This window comes from Chiloscyllium plagiosum, unplaced genomic scaffold, assembly GCF_037043375.1.
Source record: "Chiloscyllium plagiosum isolate Xiang-an unplaced genomic scaffold, Cpla_swu_hap1 HiC_scaffold_6, whole genome shotgun sequence".
NCBI classification, from domain to species: Eukaryota; Metazoa; Chordata; class Chondrichthyes; order Orectolobiformes; family Hemiscylliidae; genus Chiloscyllium; species Chiloscyllium plagiosum.
The window spans coordinates 7,791,671-7,808,694 of record NW_028270144.1 but is presented as its reverse complement, the minus strand read 5'-3'; the positions used below and the strand labels follow the sequence as shown (position 1 = coordinate 7,808,694).

The window sequence follows — 17,024 nt, the reverse complement described above, 5'->3', positions numbered from 1 at the left end:
GGATTCAGGGATCATTATAGCACTGCACTTCAAAGACAGTTTCTTGCAGGGACATGGCAGTGACTGATTTTTCCCAGTGCAGATAACATATTGCTCAGTTATGAATTGAGCTTCAGTTATGAATTCAGTGTCGATCCAAACTTCAAATCATTGAGCCGAAGTATTACTTGTATTAAGAAAACAAAATCAATTGTTTGTTTTGTAGATTGAAATAAAGCTAAAGAAAACTGAAGCCATTCGTTGGGAAAAGCTGGAAGGCTCTCTACCAGATGTAAAGCATTTTGTGCCAGGTGAGAATTGACTGAAGTAGTTATATGGTGTACTTTTTAAACATAAATATGATCCGTTGTTCCACTGAGGAAGCGCGTCAGGTTAATATATTTAAAGTGTCCTTATAAGAATAAGAAAATATCGGTCATGTTCTTCCAATAACCTATTTCATTTCTACCTAATTTGAAAACTATTTAACAGTTACTTTGATTCCATGGAATAATAAAAAAAAACTACTGGGAAATCGCAACTTGACCTTTGTCTGTAGTCAATCTTTTCAATTTACTCTGTTAGAATAGAAATCATTTCAGATCATAGTGAGTGCTGCTTTCTATTCTTAAATTGAGATTTACTAGTCAGAAGACCAATGGTTTGTTATTTGTTTGCCCTGTATAATTAAGTCATTGTTGAAGAAAATTGCCTGAGGGTACTGTCTCTTGTTTTACGAACACATACCATATGCAGCAAAATGCTCTCCACTTTTACAATTCTGTTCATACTGTGGACTCCAGTTTTTTTTGTTATGGTCCCAGTAGAAATGTTCTCATTTATAGAAATATTTAGGCAACTACTAATGACCTGAAATAAATTATTCCAATATTTTACAGTTTTAAGCTAAAACAGAATTTTGGTATATAAAAGAAGTTAAATAAGTAAACACAACTACTTAATGCACTACCTTTTTTATAAAAACAAATATCCCTTACCCCAGTTGTTCCCTTATGTTTTTAATCAAAAACTTGAAAGTTCGTTCACCTTCTTGAGACCAAACCATAGTGATGCTATGGGCTTCCAGAGTTCACTTCAACTTCTCAGTTTTCCAGCTACTCAGAGATTTGAAATTTCATGAGTTTCTTTCCATTAGCTCTTGATAATCCTCCAGACGTAAATAAGTTCTTCTCAAACCTGAAGACTACTTTGATCAAATGTAGTTTAGACGATTCAGTGAAGTCTGACACATTCATCATAACAGTCTTTGAGTACTGTGGATTTGATCTAATAGCGAGTTTTGAGAAGATTTGTAGCTCAGGTTGAATTTCTAGATGTAAGTTTGCTCGCTGAGCTGGGAGGTTCATTTTCAGACATTGCATCACCATACTAGATAACATCAGTGAGCCTCCAGTGAAGCACTGGTGTTAGCGACCCGCTTTCTATTTGTGTGTTTATAAACGCATAAATAGAAAGCGGGCCATTAACACCAGTGCTTCACCGGAGGCTTACTGATGTCGATCTAATAATTTTAAGATAAACAAATCTTCCAGATTCTTTCCTCCTCACTGAATTCAAACTGAGCTTGAACTCCTCCAATTAGTCACGCCTGCTTAAGTGCAGGTGTGACTAATACTTATCTCCTTTGGTTTCTCGAATGCGTGAGCCATGACAACATAAGGGTGTTGTCAAAAGCAGAAGATAATTATTTTGTCTTCAAGACAACTTTGATTCTGTAATCCTTGTGAATAATTTATATCCCTAATAGAATGTTACTCTTACTCTCTTTGCTCTCTTGTTGATCAGTTGTCTTTCTTTATTATCTAAGAACTACTCATGCAATTTACATATTTTTTGAAATTGAGACCACCTGGCTGTTAACAAGCTGGGAGTGGTCATCCAGTATTAAATTTTTACACATTTACCTCCAACATTGCAAGATAAGAACAGGATTATTTCCATGGAATCCATAGAATCGCTACAGTGTGGGAACAAGCCCTTTGGCCCAACAAGTCCACACTGATCCTCTAAAAGAGTATTCCACCCAAACACATTACTGTACCTTTACCTCTGACTAATGCACGTAACCTACGCATCCCTGAATACTCTGGGTAATTTAGCATGGTTAGTTCTCCTAACCTGCACATCTTTGGATTGTGGGAGGAAACTGGAGCACCAATGTCAACAGGGGAGAATGTGCAGACTTCACACAGTTGCCAGAGGCTGGAATCGAACCTGGGTACCTGGCGCTGAGAGGTAGCAGTGCTAACCACTGAGCCACCATGCCACCCCAATAACTAATTTGAGTTTTATTGATTCACGTGTTAATTGGATGCATATCAGTTTCTGACTCCTATTGCTATCTATCATATGTTTAAAACATTTTCCTAAATCTTAATTATGCTCTTAAAACTATGAATTATAAACTAAATATTAGCAACATTTATATCTTGGCAATAAATGTGTTGTCTTCCATATCAGAAAAATTCATAATTTACATTCTTGATCATGCAGAGTAATGCAGTTCTTATTTTTGTTTTACTGAAGAATTCTTCTGTTGCATCTTTGCATTGATAACCAAAAATTTTATGTGACATAGTATAACATTATTTGGAGATGCCGGTGTTTTCTGGGGTGTACAAAGTTTACAAAATCACAACACTAGGTTATAGTCCGACAGGTTTAATTGGAAGCACTAGCTTTCGGAGCGACCCTCCTTCAGGTGATTGTGGAGGGCTCGATCGTAAAACAGAATTTATAACCAAAATTTGCAGTGTGATGTAACTGAAATTATACATTGAAAAATTGGTTGTCTGTTCAGCCTTTCATCTGTTAGAATACAGTGATTGTTTCACTTCTTTCATGTGAAAATCACAAAACCCTTTTTTTTAAAGTTGCATTCTCGGGTTAGCTGTTAACAATGGTGATAGCTTGACAATATGTCGAAGGTGTTAGCCCCCTGTGTCCTCTGTCTATGACCTGATGTTTAGATTGATTCTAATCTAAAAAGTGAGATAACAGAGTTTTGCATAAATTGATGCAGTTTTTGAGCTCAGAGTTCTACATGAATACATGTCAACATGGGGAGAATGTGCAGACTTCGCACGGTTGCCAGAGGCTGGAATCGAACCTGGGTACCTGGCGCTGAGAGGTAGCAGTGCTAACCACAGCCACCATGCCACCCCATGCGTTTTAAAAAAAGGGTTTTGTGATTTACCCATGAAAGAAGTGAAACTATTACTGTATTCTAACAGATGAAAGACTTAACAGACAATCAATTTTTCAATGTATAATTTCAGTTACATCACACTGCAAATTTTTGCTATAAATTCTGTTACGATCGAGCCCTCCACAATCACCTGATGAAGGTGCGTCGCTCCGAAAGCTAGTGTGCTTCCAATTAAACCTGGTGTTGTGATTTTTAACTTAGTATAACATTAATATTGTCAAATCAGCAGCTAGGCCCTGAGCTCAAAATATGTGCCAAATGTAAATAGATTATGATATGATCTTTACCTTCCCTCTAATTCTTCTGTTGGTCAATTTTAAATCGGTCTAGTCACTAATCTCTCTGCTACTGAAAATAAGTTCCCCTATCCTTTCTGTCCAGGCTCCTTTCAACCATCTACACTTCAATCAAATCTTCCCTCTGCTGCCTCTGTTCCAAAGAAATGAGCTCAGCATATTCAGTCTTTCCTTGTAGTTTTAATTTGCAGTCTTAGGATGTTGTTAAGTAACCTTCTCTGTATATTCCCTAATCCATTTGCATCCTTTCAGTAAAACGTTGACCAGAACTGCACACGAATACTCAGTTTGTGCGAAGATTTGTAGCTCGGGTGCTCGTTGTGGTTGTGTTCGCTGAGCTGGGAATTTGTGTTGCAGACGTTTTGTCCCCTGTCTAGGTGACATCCTCAGTGCTTGGGGGCCTCCTGTGAAGCACTTCTGTGATCTTTACTCCGGCGTTTATAGTGGTTTGAATCTGCTGCTTCCGGTTGTCAGTTCCAGCTGTCCGCTATAGTGGCCGGTATATTGGGTCCAGGTCGATGTGCTTGTTGATTGCCCTCATCCACCGATTCAATGTCTGTAGGAATTCCCTGGCTGTTTTTCTGTTTGGCTTGTCCTATAATAGTAGTTCTGATTCATTTAACTCCAGTATTTCCCCTCTACCTTTGCATTATGCACCTTGGCTAATAAAAGAAAATAGTTCATAGGTTGCCTTAATCATCCTGTTTTACCACCTTCAATGATCTGTGAGCACATACTCCTAGATCCCCAACCTTTTCTAAGCGTCTGAGTATCTTCCCATTTGTTGTATATTCCTTTACTCATTTCACCTTCCCAAATGCACCACCTCTCCTAGGTTGAATTCTATTTGACATTTGTCTGTAATGCTGACAAGTCTGTTAATATCTCCCTGCATCTTACAGCTTATAGCCTCACTATCAAGCATGTAGGAAATATTTCTCACCTTGAAGCTTCTCGAGTATGCTCTTTAATATTAATGATTTGGACTTAAATATCTAGCAGTGAATTTAGGGGACCAAGTACTGTCCACTACAGACCTTCACAAGAAACACCTTTCCAATTGTAAAAAAAAGTTCAGCATTACCTTTTGTTCCCTGATACTGACACAATTTTTTTTTTAATCAAAAATGTGACATTTTTCAGGATTGTTCAGGCCTTTTTTAATTCCATATGACCTTATCGAAAGCTTTGCTAAAACCCAAGTATATCGCATCAACTGCAGTACCCTCCTCAATTCATCTTGTTACAAGCTCAAAAGATCAAAACCATGGTTAGTCAAACATACTTTTCATTACTGCAATCAAGCTGGCTGTCCTTGAGTACCGAAGCAGCAGATTACCCTGTCTTTAAGAATTGATTCCAATGCCATTATCAAGGTTAAATTAAAAAATCTCTCAACCCCAGGTTATAGTCCAAAGGTTTATTTGGAAGCGCTAGCTTTCAGAGTGCTATTCCTTCATCAGGTGGTTGTGGCGAATAAGATCATGATCACAGAATTTCTAGCCAAAGGAGTCCAGTGTCCCAGAGGTGTGATACATGAAACAATTTTAGATTAAATCTATCTTCTTTTAAAATTGATTATACTGGTTTCTGTGTTCTTTGACATGTAAATCCCAGAACTACTTTTAAATTACATTCTCAAGATAGCTTTTCTAACAACAGGTGTGAAGTTTGCCTGTGCATATGACTGAGAGAGCGCTTGTGTATGAGAGAATGTCTGCAAGGATGTGTATATAGGAGTGTGTGTATCGTGCAGTGAGGTCACCTGTAGTGTGACATGAACCCAAGGTCCTGGTTGAGCCCATTCCCATTGGTACCGAACTTTGCTATCAGCTTCTGCTAAGGACTCTGTTGCTTGTCCCAAAGTCTGCCTTGGAGGATGGTCACCCAAAGGTCCAAGGTCGAATGTCCCGGACCACTGAACTGTACCCCGACTGGGAGGAAACAGTCCTGCCTGGTGACTGTTGTGTGGTGTTCATTCGTCCGTTGTCGTAATGTCTGCTTGGTCTGGCCAATGTACATGCCTTAGGGCATCCTTGCCTGCAGCGTATGAGAGACACCTCATTGGTCGAGTCACATGAGTACTCACCGTGTATGTAGTGGGAGGTGCCCACACATGAAATGGTGTTATCCGTGTCGATACTTTGACATGTCTTGCAGCGGCTGTCACAACAGGGTTGTACTGTGTTGTTGTCCTGAAGGCTGGGCAGTTCTCTGTGCATAATGATCTGTTTAAGGTTTGGTGGTACCAAAACCTTTGGGTGACCACCCTCCAAGACAGACTTTGGGACAAGCAACAATGCAGAGTGGTTGAGCAGAAGCTGATAGCAAAGTTTGGTACCCATGGGAATGGCCTCCATCGGGACCTTGGGTTCATGTCACACTACAGGTGACCCTTCTGCATGATTCTCTCACTCTGTCACGCACAGTCCTACATACATACATACACACCCATGCAGGCTGTTTCTCTCATGTGCACGCATAGACATGCCCACACACGAACCCTCTCACAGACATATGCCTCATCTCTCACTGTCACTGTCGCTCCTACACACGCGCACATATAAGTTTATGGGGTGAATTTATTTTTGCAGAATTGCATTTTATTTTGCTCAAACTGCATGAATCCATGTAAAACTCTGTGGACTTATGCAGAGGGCTTGTCGGTTTGGCTAAATATTGGGACACAGTCTGCACACCTATTGTTAGAAAAGTAGACCTATCTTGAGAATGTAATTTAAAAGAAGTTCTGGGATTTACGTATCAAAGAACAGAAACCAGACTAGCAGGACTTAAATCTTTTTGATGTATGATATCTCTGTGACACTGGACTCGGTTGGTGATAAATTTTGATAATGATCTTCACAATCACCTGGTGAAGGAGTGGCGCTCTGAAAGCAAGTGCTTGCAAGTAAACCTGTTGGACGATAATCTGGTGTTGTGATTTTTAACTTTGGCCATCCCAGTCCAACATCGGCACCTCCAACTCCTGTTCATCAAGGTTAGATTAACTGATCTGTAGTTATTCAGGTTTTCACTCACTCCCTTTTTAAAACAAAGTTCAATGTTAGCCATCCTGCAGTCCTCCAGCACTATACCTAATCCAAAATTAGAAGGTATAGGGTTAAGGTGAGGGGTAGGATTTAAGAGACCTGAGGGGGGGAGCGTTTTCAGAGTGATGTGTATCGGAAAAAAACTGCCAGAGGAGATGGTGGAGGCAGGTACAATTGTGCAACATTTCAAAGGCATCTGGATGGGTTTGTGAATAGGAAGGGTTTAGAGGGATATGGATCACATGCTGGTAAATGGGGCTAGATCAGTTTGGACCAAAGGATCTGTTTTCCGTACTGTACTACTGTGAATCAATTTGTTGACCTTTGTTTTCCTAATTTTTGTTTGTATCACACTGCCCTTGTTATAATTCTCTTCGCTTTCTGTAGTTTTGTATTTGTGGTGTCGGATAAAAGCTTTTTTTTTCTGTTGCCACAGCTCTCCTTAACGTCAAGAAGCTTGCAGGCTGCTCCTAATATATACCCACCTTTTTTTTGTTTTTAGATACATATTTACTCTGAACTCCCCGAAGCTTCTCTTTTGAATGCTTTCTACTGCTCCAACGTGAGATTTATCTTCCCAATCCACCTTTTATTAAATCCACTTAACAAAACTAACCTTTGCTCAGTTTAAAAGTCTTAACTCTGCTCTCTCTCGGTCTTTTCCATAATTCAATTAACACTAATTGAATTGTAATCAATAGCATCAAAATGCCAGTACCACACCATCTACCTGTCCAGCGTTATTTCCTAAACACAAGACCAGAACCATATCCCTTTGTTGGACTTGCTATGTAGAAGCCAAATTAAGTTAGTGCATCTCAAGAATTCTGTTCCCTCTGACTACTTAAATCTAAAATGTCCCGTTTATTATTGGGATAATTAAAATCCCCTACAGCCCTAAGGCTATTACAATTGTCAACAGTTGGCAGATGTAATTTTGGATGGAAGTTATAGAAAGTGTCACAACAATACTATCTGCCAGAATCTTCTCACTGATGCTCGGGTTTTGGTTTTACCAGTGCCATTCGGTTTCTGACTTAATTACAGCCATGGTGCAAACATGGACCAAAAAGCTGAACCCAAGAGGTGAGGTGAGAGTATGTTTGATATCACAGCAGCATTTGATTGAATTTAGCATTAAGGAGCCCAAGCGAAACTGGAATTGGTGAGAATCGGGAAACTCCACTGGCTTAGTCATACATAGCATGCAATATCATTAAGTTTTTTGTAGGCCAATCATCTTGGGCCCAGAGCATCACTGCATATGTACCTCATGGCCCTCCAGGCTCACCCATCTTATCCTGCTTTACCATTTACTTTCCCTTTGTTATTAAGTCAAAAGTAGAATGTTGGTTCATGAATTTGTCGCATACAGTGCCATTTGCAACTCTTCAGATAATGAGCAAATCAAATCCATATGCAGTAGGGTTAAAATCAACTCGGTTAAAACAATGACTGCAGATGCTGGAAACCAGATTCTGGAATAGAGTGGTGCTGGAAAAGCACAGCAGTTCAGGCAGCATCCGAGGAGCAGGAGAATGGACGTTTCGGGCAAAAGCCCTTCAGGAATACCTGGTACTCGTGATGAAGGGCTTTTGCCCGAAACATCCATTCTCCTGCTTGGAGGCTGCCTGAACTGCTGTGCTTTTCCAGCACCACTCTAATCCAGAAGCTGAACTTGATCAACCACACAAATACTGTGAATACAAGAACACATCAGGAACAAGGAATTCTATACAAATTAACTGAACACAACTGTCCAAAAATTGTCCTTATCATGAGTGTGATGAAATGCTGTCAACTTGCTTGGATGAATGTAACTCCAACAGCACTCCAGAAGCTCAGTGCCATCCAGGACAAAGCTTAATTAGCATCCTGTGCCCCCCTTAAGTGGCAACATTATGTGCCATCAGCAAGATGTACTATAGCATCTTGCCTTCTGTGAAAGTACCCTCTCAACCATGGACTCTAGCACAGAGGAGGATTAATGCAGCCAGTTATGGGAACACCTCCTGTAAATTCTTCTCCAAGGCTACCTACTATCTTGTACTTTCTACATTGCATTGCAGATACTCACCAGAAAACCTTTTGAGTACCTACCACATCCATAACCACTTCCATCCAGGAGAAGGGCAGCAGATACGTTACAACACCACCACCTCCAAGTTTCCTTGCAAGCCACTCCACTTTCAAACTTGCAAATATATTGATAGTGTTCCATTCTTACTGGGTCGACATGTTGGAATCCCTTCTTACACAGAATTGTGGATCTATCTACAGGACATGGACTGCATCAGTTCAAGAAGGCAGTTCACACCTTCTCAAAGACTCTGTATCCAGCCAGTGTCTCCTATGTCCCACAAATGATTTTTTTTCTAAATAACCACCAACGATGCAGGCTTGAGACTATATTGCTGTTCCTTCATTTTAGGTGGGGTAAACTCCCAGGATTGCAGCAGTTAAAGTAGATGGCCACGCCACCATCTCAAATGCAGTTAAGGACAAACAACAAATACTAGACTTTACAATAATAATCTTACTTGGTGAAAGAGTTACTTTAAAAAAAAAACTGGTTACTTCCCCTGTGGCTCGATGTTGTGCTTTGTTTAATAATACATAAGTATTGCGAATTTTTCACTATCAATCATCTGATCTTTAGTATATGATTAACAGAAGCTCTAGTTGTTCTTTTCAACCAAACAACAATTTCAAACCAACTTTTTGCCATCCTACGTTAACACAGGAAGCCGCAAAAGGGAATATAATGAAAGGATGGTGAAATTCCAAAATATAGATTTGAGAGAAATATTTGAATTCTTGTGTACAATAGCTGAAGAAAGTTAGCTTTGAAGTTTTGAGTTTAAACAGATTAGGAAATGACTGATTTTGGATAGCATTTTTACATGAACTTGTTTAATATTTTGGAGCATAATGAATTTATGTAGCTTCATTAAAATAATTTGGATTTTGTCTTCCTGTGCACTATTTGGAAACAAGTGAAATCGGCAGTACAGCTTGCTGAAGTTACTGGCAATTTTCAGTTAGTGTTGGTATATTTAACTGAAACCGCTTCTGGAGATTTCTATTATATTGATCCTTAATGTACTTTTCTTTTGAATACATTTATTGAAGGTAGTAGTGTTTTGATTATTCAGACGGCTGGATGTTCTTGCTAATGTCCCTTTATTTTGTATAATTTTAGTACAGCCGCAGCGGTATCCATCCTCCTCTCACTGCACGAAGAATTGGGATAAACTAGTAATGGAAATTAAACAAGAGGAAAATGATGAAAAGCCTGAGGGAGATGCTGCTCTAAACCAACTCTTTCAGAAAATCTATGCTGATGGGTCTGATGAAGTGAAGCGTGCTATGAACAAGTCATTTGTAAGTATTGAAAGTATTATTTTTCTTGGGTGTTTATTTCTAATGTATTTCTGTGTCAGTATATGTCAGTAAATAAAGCAAACCTTGTCAAGCAAAATAAAAGAATTCTCTACTTTGCTTTATCCTTCTTTAGAGTCATTGGACCCTGCAAAAATAATTTTGTGTGTGTGTGTGTGTATGTTTGGCTTGGTGATACTGCCTTATCACAAGCAATGATAGGTCTACATGCCAGACTCAAAGTATACATTCTTTCTCACCCCACAGATGCTGCATTTTAAAGCTCTTTGTAATTCTTGTGCTAAAATTGGTTTTATAATTATTTCCCAAAGGCAAATTGTCCTTTTTGCTTCTATCCCTTTTATTTTGTTACCCAGAATTAGGTCAAATTCTGGCTATTTACTTGTTGGGGTGCATAACAAGTCTGAATATACTGTCTTGACACAAGAAACATTTTCCATACAGCATTTAACTTCTGAATTAAATTATCTGATATTTTAATGCTTGCCTGATTTAGATGTTTTACATCATTTCTTTTCCAGTATCTGATTATATTGTTTGCTTATATTACTGGAAGTACGTTATAAACCGATTATCCGAACATTGATTATCCGATCAAAATACACCCCACACATGTTGAGATAATCTAGGTTGTCCTGTACTTGCAATTCATCAGCCAATCCAATGGGTTTTCAAATTGGGTCACTTTTTCTAATTTAGTGCATCTGCTCTCTTCAGCTTGCTATTTCTCCCACTCCCTTCCTGAAGTATTCATATCTAGGAAGGTGCATTTGCAAGTCTTAAACTGGCTGCAGCCATCTCTTGGTTGCCATTATGATGATTGTGTTCAGTTAATGTGCCTGGTTTCTTTGTTTTATTTCATGCATCTAGTACATTAATATCTATATTTTTCAGTTTAAATGTCCACATTTTTATCATGCTCCATTCTAATGTGTTTTGCTATCATTTGCTGCTTAACCTCTTTTATTCTGCATAACTACTAAAGGTTACTTGCCCTTCAAGCTTGCCTACTTTGCACGTATGTTGATTTTGTCTCATTTTGTTTATAGCTTGCTGCTCCTTTAGACCCTCAGCCTTTGAGTACTGTATCATGGATGATGTTTTGAACCACATTTTCATCCATCTGACTGTGCCGATACTGACAGGATATAGATCTGTTTTGAAGAAAGGCCACTCAACTTGAAATGTCGACTCTGATTTCTCTCCACAGATGCTGCCAGACTTCCTAGCTTTTCCAGTAATTTCTATGTTTGCTTGATTTACAGCATCTGTAATTCTGTGTTTTTGTTTAGGTTACAGATCATGCTGTTTCCTGCATGATGATTGCTTCTGATAGCCATGCATATTTGGTTGATTGATCTTACTTGCCAAGTGCTTATGCACCTACAAGTTTATGATCATTCTTGACACCCATGATGCTACATACCCTTGCTTAATGTGTAGCTAAGGGTAAAAATATTCTTTTCAAGGGTACTTGCAATTTACCTTGAAGGCTCTATTTTTAGGTTCAGGGTTCCTCTTTTTGTTTTTTTTTCCCCACAGACTCGATGACATTTTGTTTCATCTCATGCACAAAGCTGTTACTACCCTTAGTGTATTAGGACGCTGACAATACACAAGATCCCAGATATATCAAGTCTAACTTTTTGAAAGAGCTAATGAACTCACCATTATAAAGTAGCTTCACAGAGACCACTCAGTTGCAACATATTACAAGTAATGACCCAATAAATGTAAATTGGCTGAGAAAGGTTTTGAAAATTTTAAAGGGGGTGTCAATTCAGAGCCAGTAGAATTTTATATAAACTTTGAAAAATGACACAGGTCTAGATTTTATTAATCTGTAGCAGTGGGAGGCAGATACTACTAATTCCCCACCTGCGCACTCCCACCCCCACCAACTCTCAAACTCATCTTCCCAATAATTTACATGCCTTTTTACCTTAGGCTTCAAATTCTCTCTCAATTCACTTCATGGCTGACTCTCGGCCCCAATGGAAACTTATGGCTAGGTCTGGACAACAGAGGAGTAGAAATCAATGAAGAGATCTGGGGGAGTCTACCTGCCATTCCTAGAGAGCAGTTGACCGAAGCATAAATGATGTTGCAATAATGATGTTACAATCACATGATTAAGCCTCATGGGGCAATAAATAAGCTGTAAATCTGTAATGCTTGCTAAAGGTTCTCTGAACTTGAGCACTGTTCCTTTGTGCCTAAATAGTTCTAAAACTGAAAAGTACACAACGTAACCTTTCCTCTGTCAGTCCAGTCATTCTGCCTCTGGTTCAGAATGGGTTCCCTGAAGGTGAGGTTGTGTTTTGCTAGCTGGTCCCCATGGTCATGATTTGAACTACTGTCTTAACAGCCTGTCTGCATTATGCTTCTGGGAAGTTGGTTGAGTGGCAGGTGACAAAATATGGATAATGGGGGGTGTTCGTTGGCAGAATATGACCAATGATGTGCCACAAGGATCTGTTTTAGACCCTTAATTATTCACATTATTTATTAAAAACTTGGATAATGGCATAAAGTCAAATATCCAAATTCAATGATGCATAGGTAGGAGGCATTGCAGACAGTATAAAATTACAACAGGATCTGGACCAGATGGGCCAATGGGCTGAGAAGTGGCAGATGGAGTTTAATTCAGATAAATGTGAGGTGCTGCATTTTGGGAAAGCAAATCTTAGCAGGACTTGTACACTTAATGGTAAGGTCCTAGGGAGTGTTGCTGAACAAAGAGACCTTGGAGTGCAGGTTCATAGCTCCTTGAAAGTGGGGTCACAGGTAGATAGGATAGTGAAGGCGGCGTTTGGTACGCTTTCCTTTATTGGTCAGAGTATTGAGTACAGGAGTTGGGAAGTCATGTTGCGGCTGTACAGGACATTGGTTAGGCCACTGTTGGAATATTGCGTGCAGTTCTGGTCTCCTTCCTATCGGAAAGATGTTGTGAAACTTGAAAGGGTTCAGAAAAGATTTACAAGGATGTTGTCAGGCTTGGAGAATTTGAGCTACAGGGAGAGGCTGAACAGGCTGGGGCTGTTTTCCCTAGAGCATCGAAGGCTGAGGGGTGACCTTAGAGGTTTACAAAATTGAGGGGCATGGATAGGATAAATAGACAGTCTTTTCCCTGGCGTCGGGGAGTCTAGAACTAGAGGGCATAGGTTTAGGGTGAGAGGGGAAAGATATAAAACAGACCTAAGGGGCAACTTTTTCATGCAGAGGGTGGCACGTGTATGGAATGAGTTGCCAGAGGATGTGGTGGAGGCTAGTACAATTGCAACATTTAAGAGGCATTTGGATGGGTATGTGAATAGGAAGGGTTTGGAGGGATATGGGCTGGGTGCTGGCAGGTGGGACTAGATTGGGTTGGGATATCTGGTCGGCATGGACGGGTTGGACCGAAGGGTCTGTTTCCATGCTGTACATCTCTATGGCTGTTGGCAGACTAAGTGAATGGGCAAAACTGGTAGATGGAATTTAATGTCAACAAGAGTGAGGTTATCCATTTTGGACCCAGAAAGGATAGATTGGGATATGAAGTTAAATTCAGTGCATTAGCTAAGTGGGGATTGAGGTGGCTAGTTCTTCAAAATATCTCATAGGTGCATGAAAAAATCAAGAAAGCTAATGGAATGTTGTCCTTAATATCTAAAGGACCGGAGTGCAAGGATGCAAACAGTATGCTGACAAAACCCTAGTTAGACACCACTTGGAGTACTCAGCAGATCAAGGTACCACATTTTAGGAAGGATCTTTTGGCTTTGTAACAAGAATAATACCTGGATGTTAGGTGTTAAGTCATGAGAAAATAATTTACAAGTTAAGCCAGTTTTCTCTGGAATTTAGAATGTTGAATGGTGAGCTGATGGAAGCCTTCTCAATATTAACAGGAAAAAAATCTTACTAAATAAAGATAACTGTCCACTGTCTAATACCCACAAGAACTAGAGGGTATTATCTGAGAATTGGTACCAGACTGTTAGAGAAATGCTAAGAAACACTTCTACCCACAGTGATAGATGTTTGGAACACTCTTTCACAAATGGTAGTGGATGCTGGACTATCTTTAAATTTGGCATGAAGTTTTATTAGTACAGTTATTAAGGGATTTGGACCAAAGGCAGCTTTATGGAGTTAAGGCCACAGATCAGCCGCATCTCATTGAGTCGTGGAACGTGCTTGAGCTGAATGGACGACCTTGGCATAATGGCATAGAAAGTCCAAACCAAATGCTGCATGGTTTCTGCAGATTGGCTCATTAGTAATATGCAGGTGAGCCTGTCAGAAAGCATTGCTGGAAACAGCCTGAGATTGGAAAAGCAACTGCTCAAAGATTCTGTTTCTCTGAATGGTGTTAAGTCGGCTTTTTGGGGATTCTGAAGGCCAGTCACCTGTGGGTCCCATGTGTTTTGAGCACTGATATTTGCATTCAGAAATAATTACTTTTTTCAATTATTTATTTTGCCACCATCACTGAATTTTTTTTAAAAATCACACAACACATGGTTATATTGGAAGCACACTAGCTTTCGGAGCGACGCTCCTTCATCAGGTGAAGGAGCGTCGCTCCGAAAGCTAGTGTGCTTCCAATTAAACCTGTTGGACTATAGCCTGGTGTTGTGATTTTTAACCCCAGTCCAACACCGGCATCTCCGAATCATGAATTTTTTTTGACTCTGTCTTCACACTAGAGAGCTCCTTAAAGTTATTTTGGTGTACTTTGGAGTAAATGTTTTGTAGCAGTAATACCCTCAGCATCTTAACTTCCTTTTCTTCCTCCCATCAACATGGCATTAATCAATTTATGATGTTTACCCTTCCATTTTCCAAAATTGTTTCTTGACCATGTACAAGCAATTCCTGCATTGTGCATGGGTTTCGTTCTGGAATCCATTCATGAGTTGATTTGAACGCAAGTTGGAACACCTTGCATGTCACTGTAAAAGAGCCTTTCGTAAGACAAGGAGTGTTCATATGTCAAGTTTGTAAAATTGACCTCTGTATGAGTTCACATTTGTAAGTCAGAAGTTGGTAAATGGGAGATCCCAAGAAATGGAGGCATATCAACTAATGTTATTCAATTCAGTAAATTTGAGTTGTGATTGAAAGTAGCCGGAGTATATGCTCGGTTTTTCTTTGATTTGGGAACTCTTACAATCCAGGAACCCTGCCATGCAGCAACATCTGGACAATACACATTGTAACTGTTTTGCATTTCTGTTAACTTTTACTACACAAGTAGAGAATAAGAACTGCAGGTGCTAGAGATCAGAGTAGAGTGTAGTGCTGCCAAAGCACAGCCAGTCAAGCATCATCCGAGGAGCAGGAGAATCGACATTTCGAGCATAAGCATTCTTGATGAAGGGCTTATGCTCAATGTTGATTCTGCTGCTCCTTGGATGCTGCCTGATTGTGGTGCTGGAAAAGCACAGCCACTCTTCGACTATACAAAATATATTCTGATTATACCATACACGTCCAAATTATCAACAAAAATTTGGATCATGACAAGTGTGATTATTATTTTGGGCTAGCAATTAAGATTCATGCTTTTAATTTTTTTTTGCAGACTGAATCTGGAGGCACGGTTCTGAGCACAAATTGGTCTGAGGTGGGCAAAAAAACAGTGGCTGTGAATCCTCCAGATGACATGGAATGGAAGAAACTTTGATATATCATTTTAGTACTGTTTTCATCACATTCAACTGTACAAGCAGCTTATGAACTTTTTCTTCTGTTCCAACTGATTATGTACTAGACTATGCCTTAGTCTTGGGATAACCTTTTGCATGGATTTGATGCATTCTTTTGTCTGACATTAATGTTCAGATTTTTTCCCCAATTTAACATATCTTAATTTTCAAGTGTCAGCGGGTTCCACCCATGAAATAAATTGGGTATCCATACCTTTATGGTGGTGTTTCATGTGTGAGTAGTTTGATATCAATCCTTGTTTGCATTTCCATTGATTCAGCCCACTTAATTTTTTGCTGTTATGTTGATTTTAAAAAGTATCATACAAACATGCAGCATCTAACGTGCTTTTATTTCTAGTCATGAAGCACTATCATATATTGAAATGACATTAGCATGAAATATTTAGTACCATTTTTGAGGAATGCTTTCTGAACTAATGATGGGCAATTAAACAGCATAAAATGTCGGAACAAGATTTTTTTTTCTCCCTGCAAGTAAATATTTCTGTTTTCCTATTGAGTTTTGTTAAATTAAACGTTTTTTGTTTTAGCTGCTCATGTTCCTTTGGTTTCATGTTTGAACTTTGAACAGTTGTAAATGCAATCTTTATTTATTCAACATTGTTTTGGACTATTTTTCAAGTATGTACTTGTGACAAAGTTTGAAACCTTTCCAGTAGGTTCTAGACATAGATATCTCTTAATCAATCTGTTCAGATCTCTTGGTGTACCTCTGTACTCAAGTCTGTGGCCCAGAAGCAGGACATTACGACTATGCCTTAACAGCCCCTCAGCTCAGCTACACAACATCCTCTGCAAAATGTCGGTGGGAGCAGGTGGGATTTGAACCCAGTCCTTCTGGCTCAAGGATAGGAACACTGCACCCAGCAACCCTTGGGTTTTATTCATGTAATAAAATAGTCATTTATTTAATATTACTGTTTGCCATAGATTCTGATGTTAGTCAGAAGAGGAGCATGGGAATTTGAAGAAAAGGAATCTTCTGAAATAAGAAAATGTTAAATGCTGCATTCTCTGCCTGATTTTAAAATACTGCAAATTACTTGGCTATTTATTCAGGTCTGACTGTCTATTCAATGCTTGTGAGGGAGAGGGTGTTTAGCAAAATTCCTTGGATGCTATTTGAGCAAGGGTCAATTTAATAGTCATCAAGTATGCATTTTTATTAGGCAAGGAGTTATAAGCTCCTTGTCTTTGAGATTTGTTAAAAAATAGGACTTGAAATGTGAAGGATCTTCTTAACTCTGTTTGAGAAATCAAGGTTTGTGGGGGCACCAGACAACAGGGCTCGATCAACAAATAGTTGAGCCCAAGTCCCTTTTATATTGTTAGCACAAAGACA

At 39.3% G+C, this 17,024-nt stretch overlaps 1 protein-coding gene across 4 annotated transcripts in view; it reads left to right on the top strand.

The window, feature by feature from the left end:
- Window positions 1–16,280, top strand: part of sugt1 (SGT1 homolog, MIS12 kinetochore complex assembly cochaperone) — an 85,081-nt gene extending 68,801 nt beyond the window's left edge. For all 4 annotated transcript variants that reach the window (XM_043691172.2, XM_043691171.2, XM_043691169.2 and 1 more), the window contains exons 11-13: window positions 206–290; window positions 9,760–9,941; window positions 15,535–16,280. In XM_043691172.2, the coding sequence (XP_043547107.1) occupies window positions 206–290; window positions 9,760–9,941; window positions 15,535–15,636 (369 nt within the window). In that variant the 3' untranslated portion in view covers window positions 15,637–16,280. The remainder of the gene's footprint in view (window positions 1–205; window positions 291–9,759; window positions 9,942–15,534) is intronic.
- The last annotated feature ends 744 nt before the right edge of the window (window positions 16,281–17,024 follow it).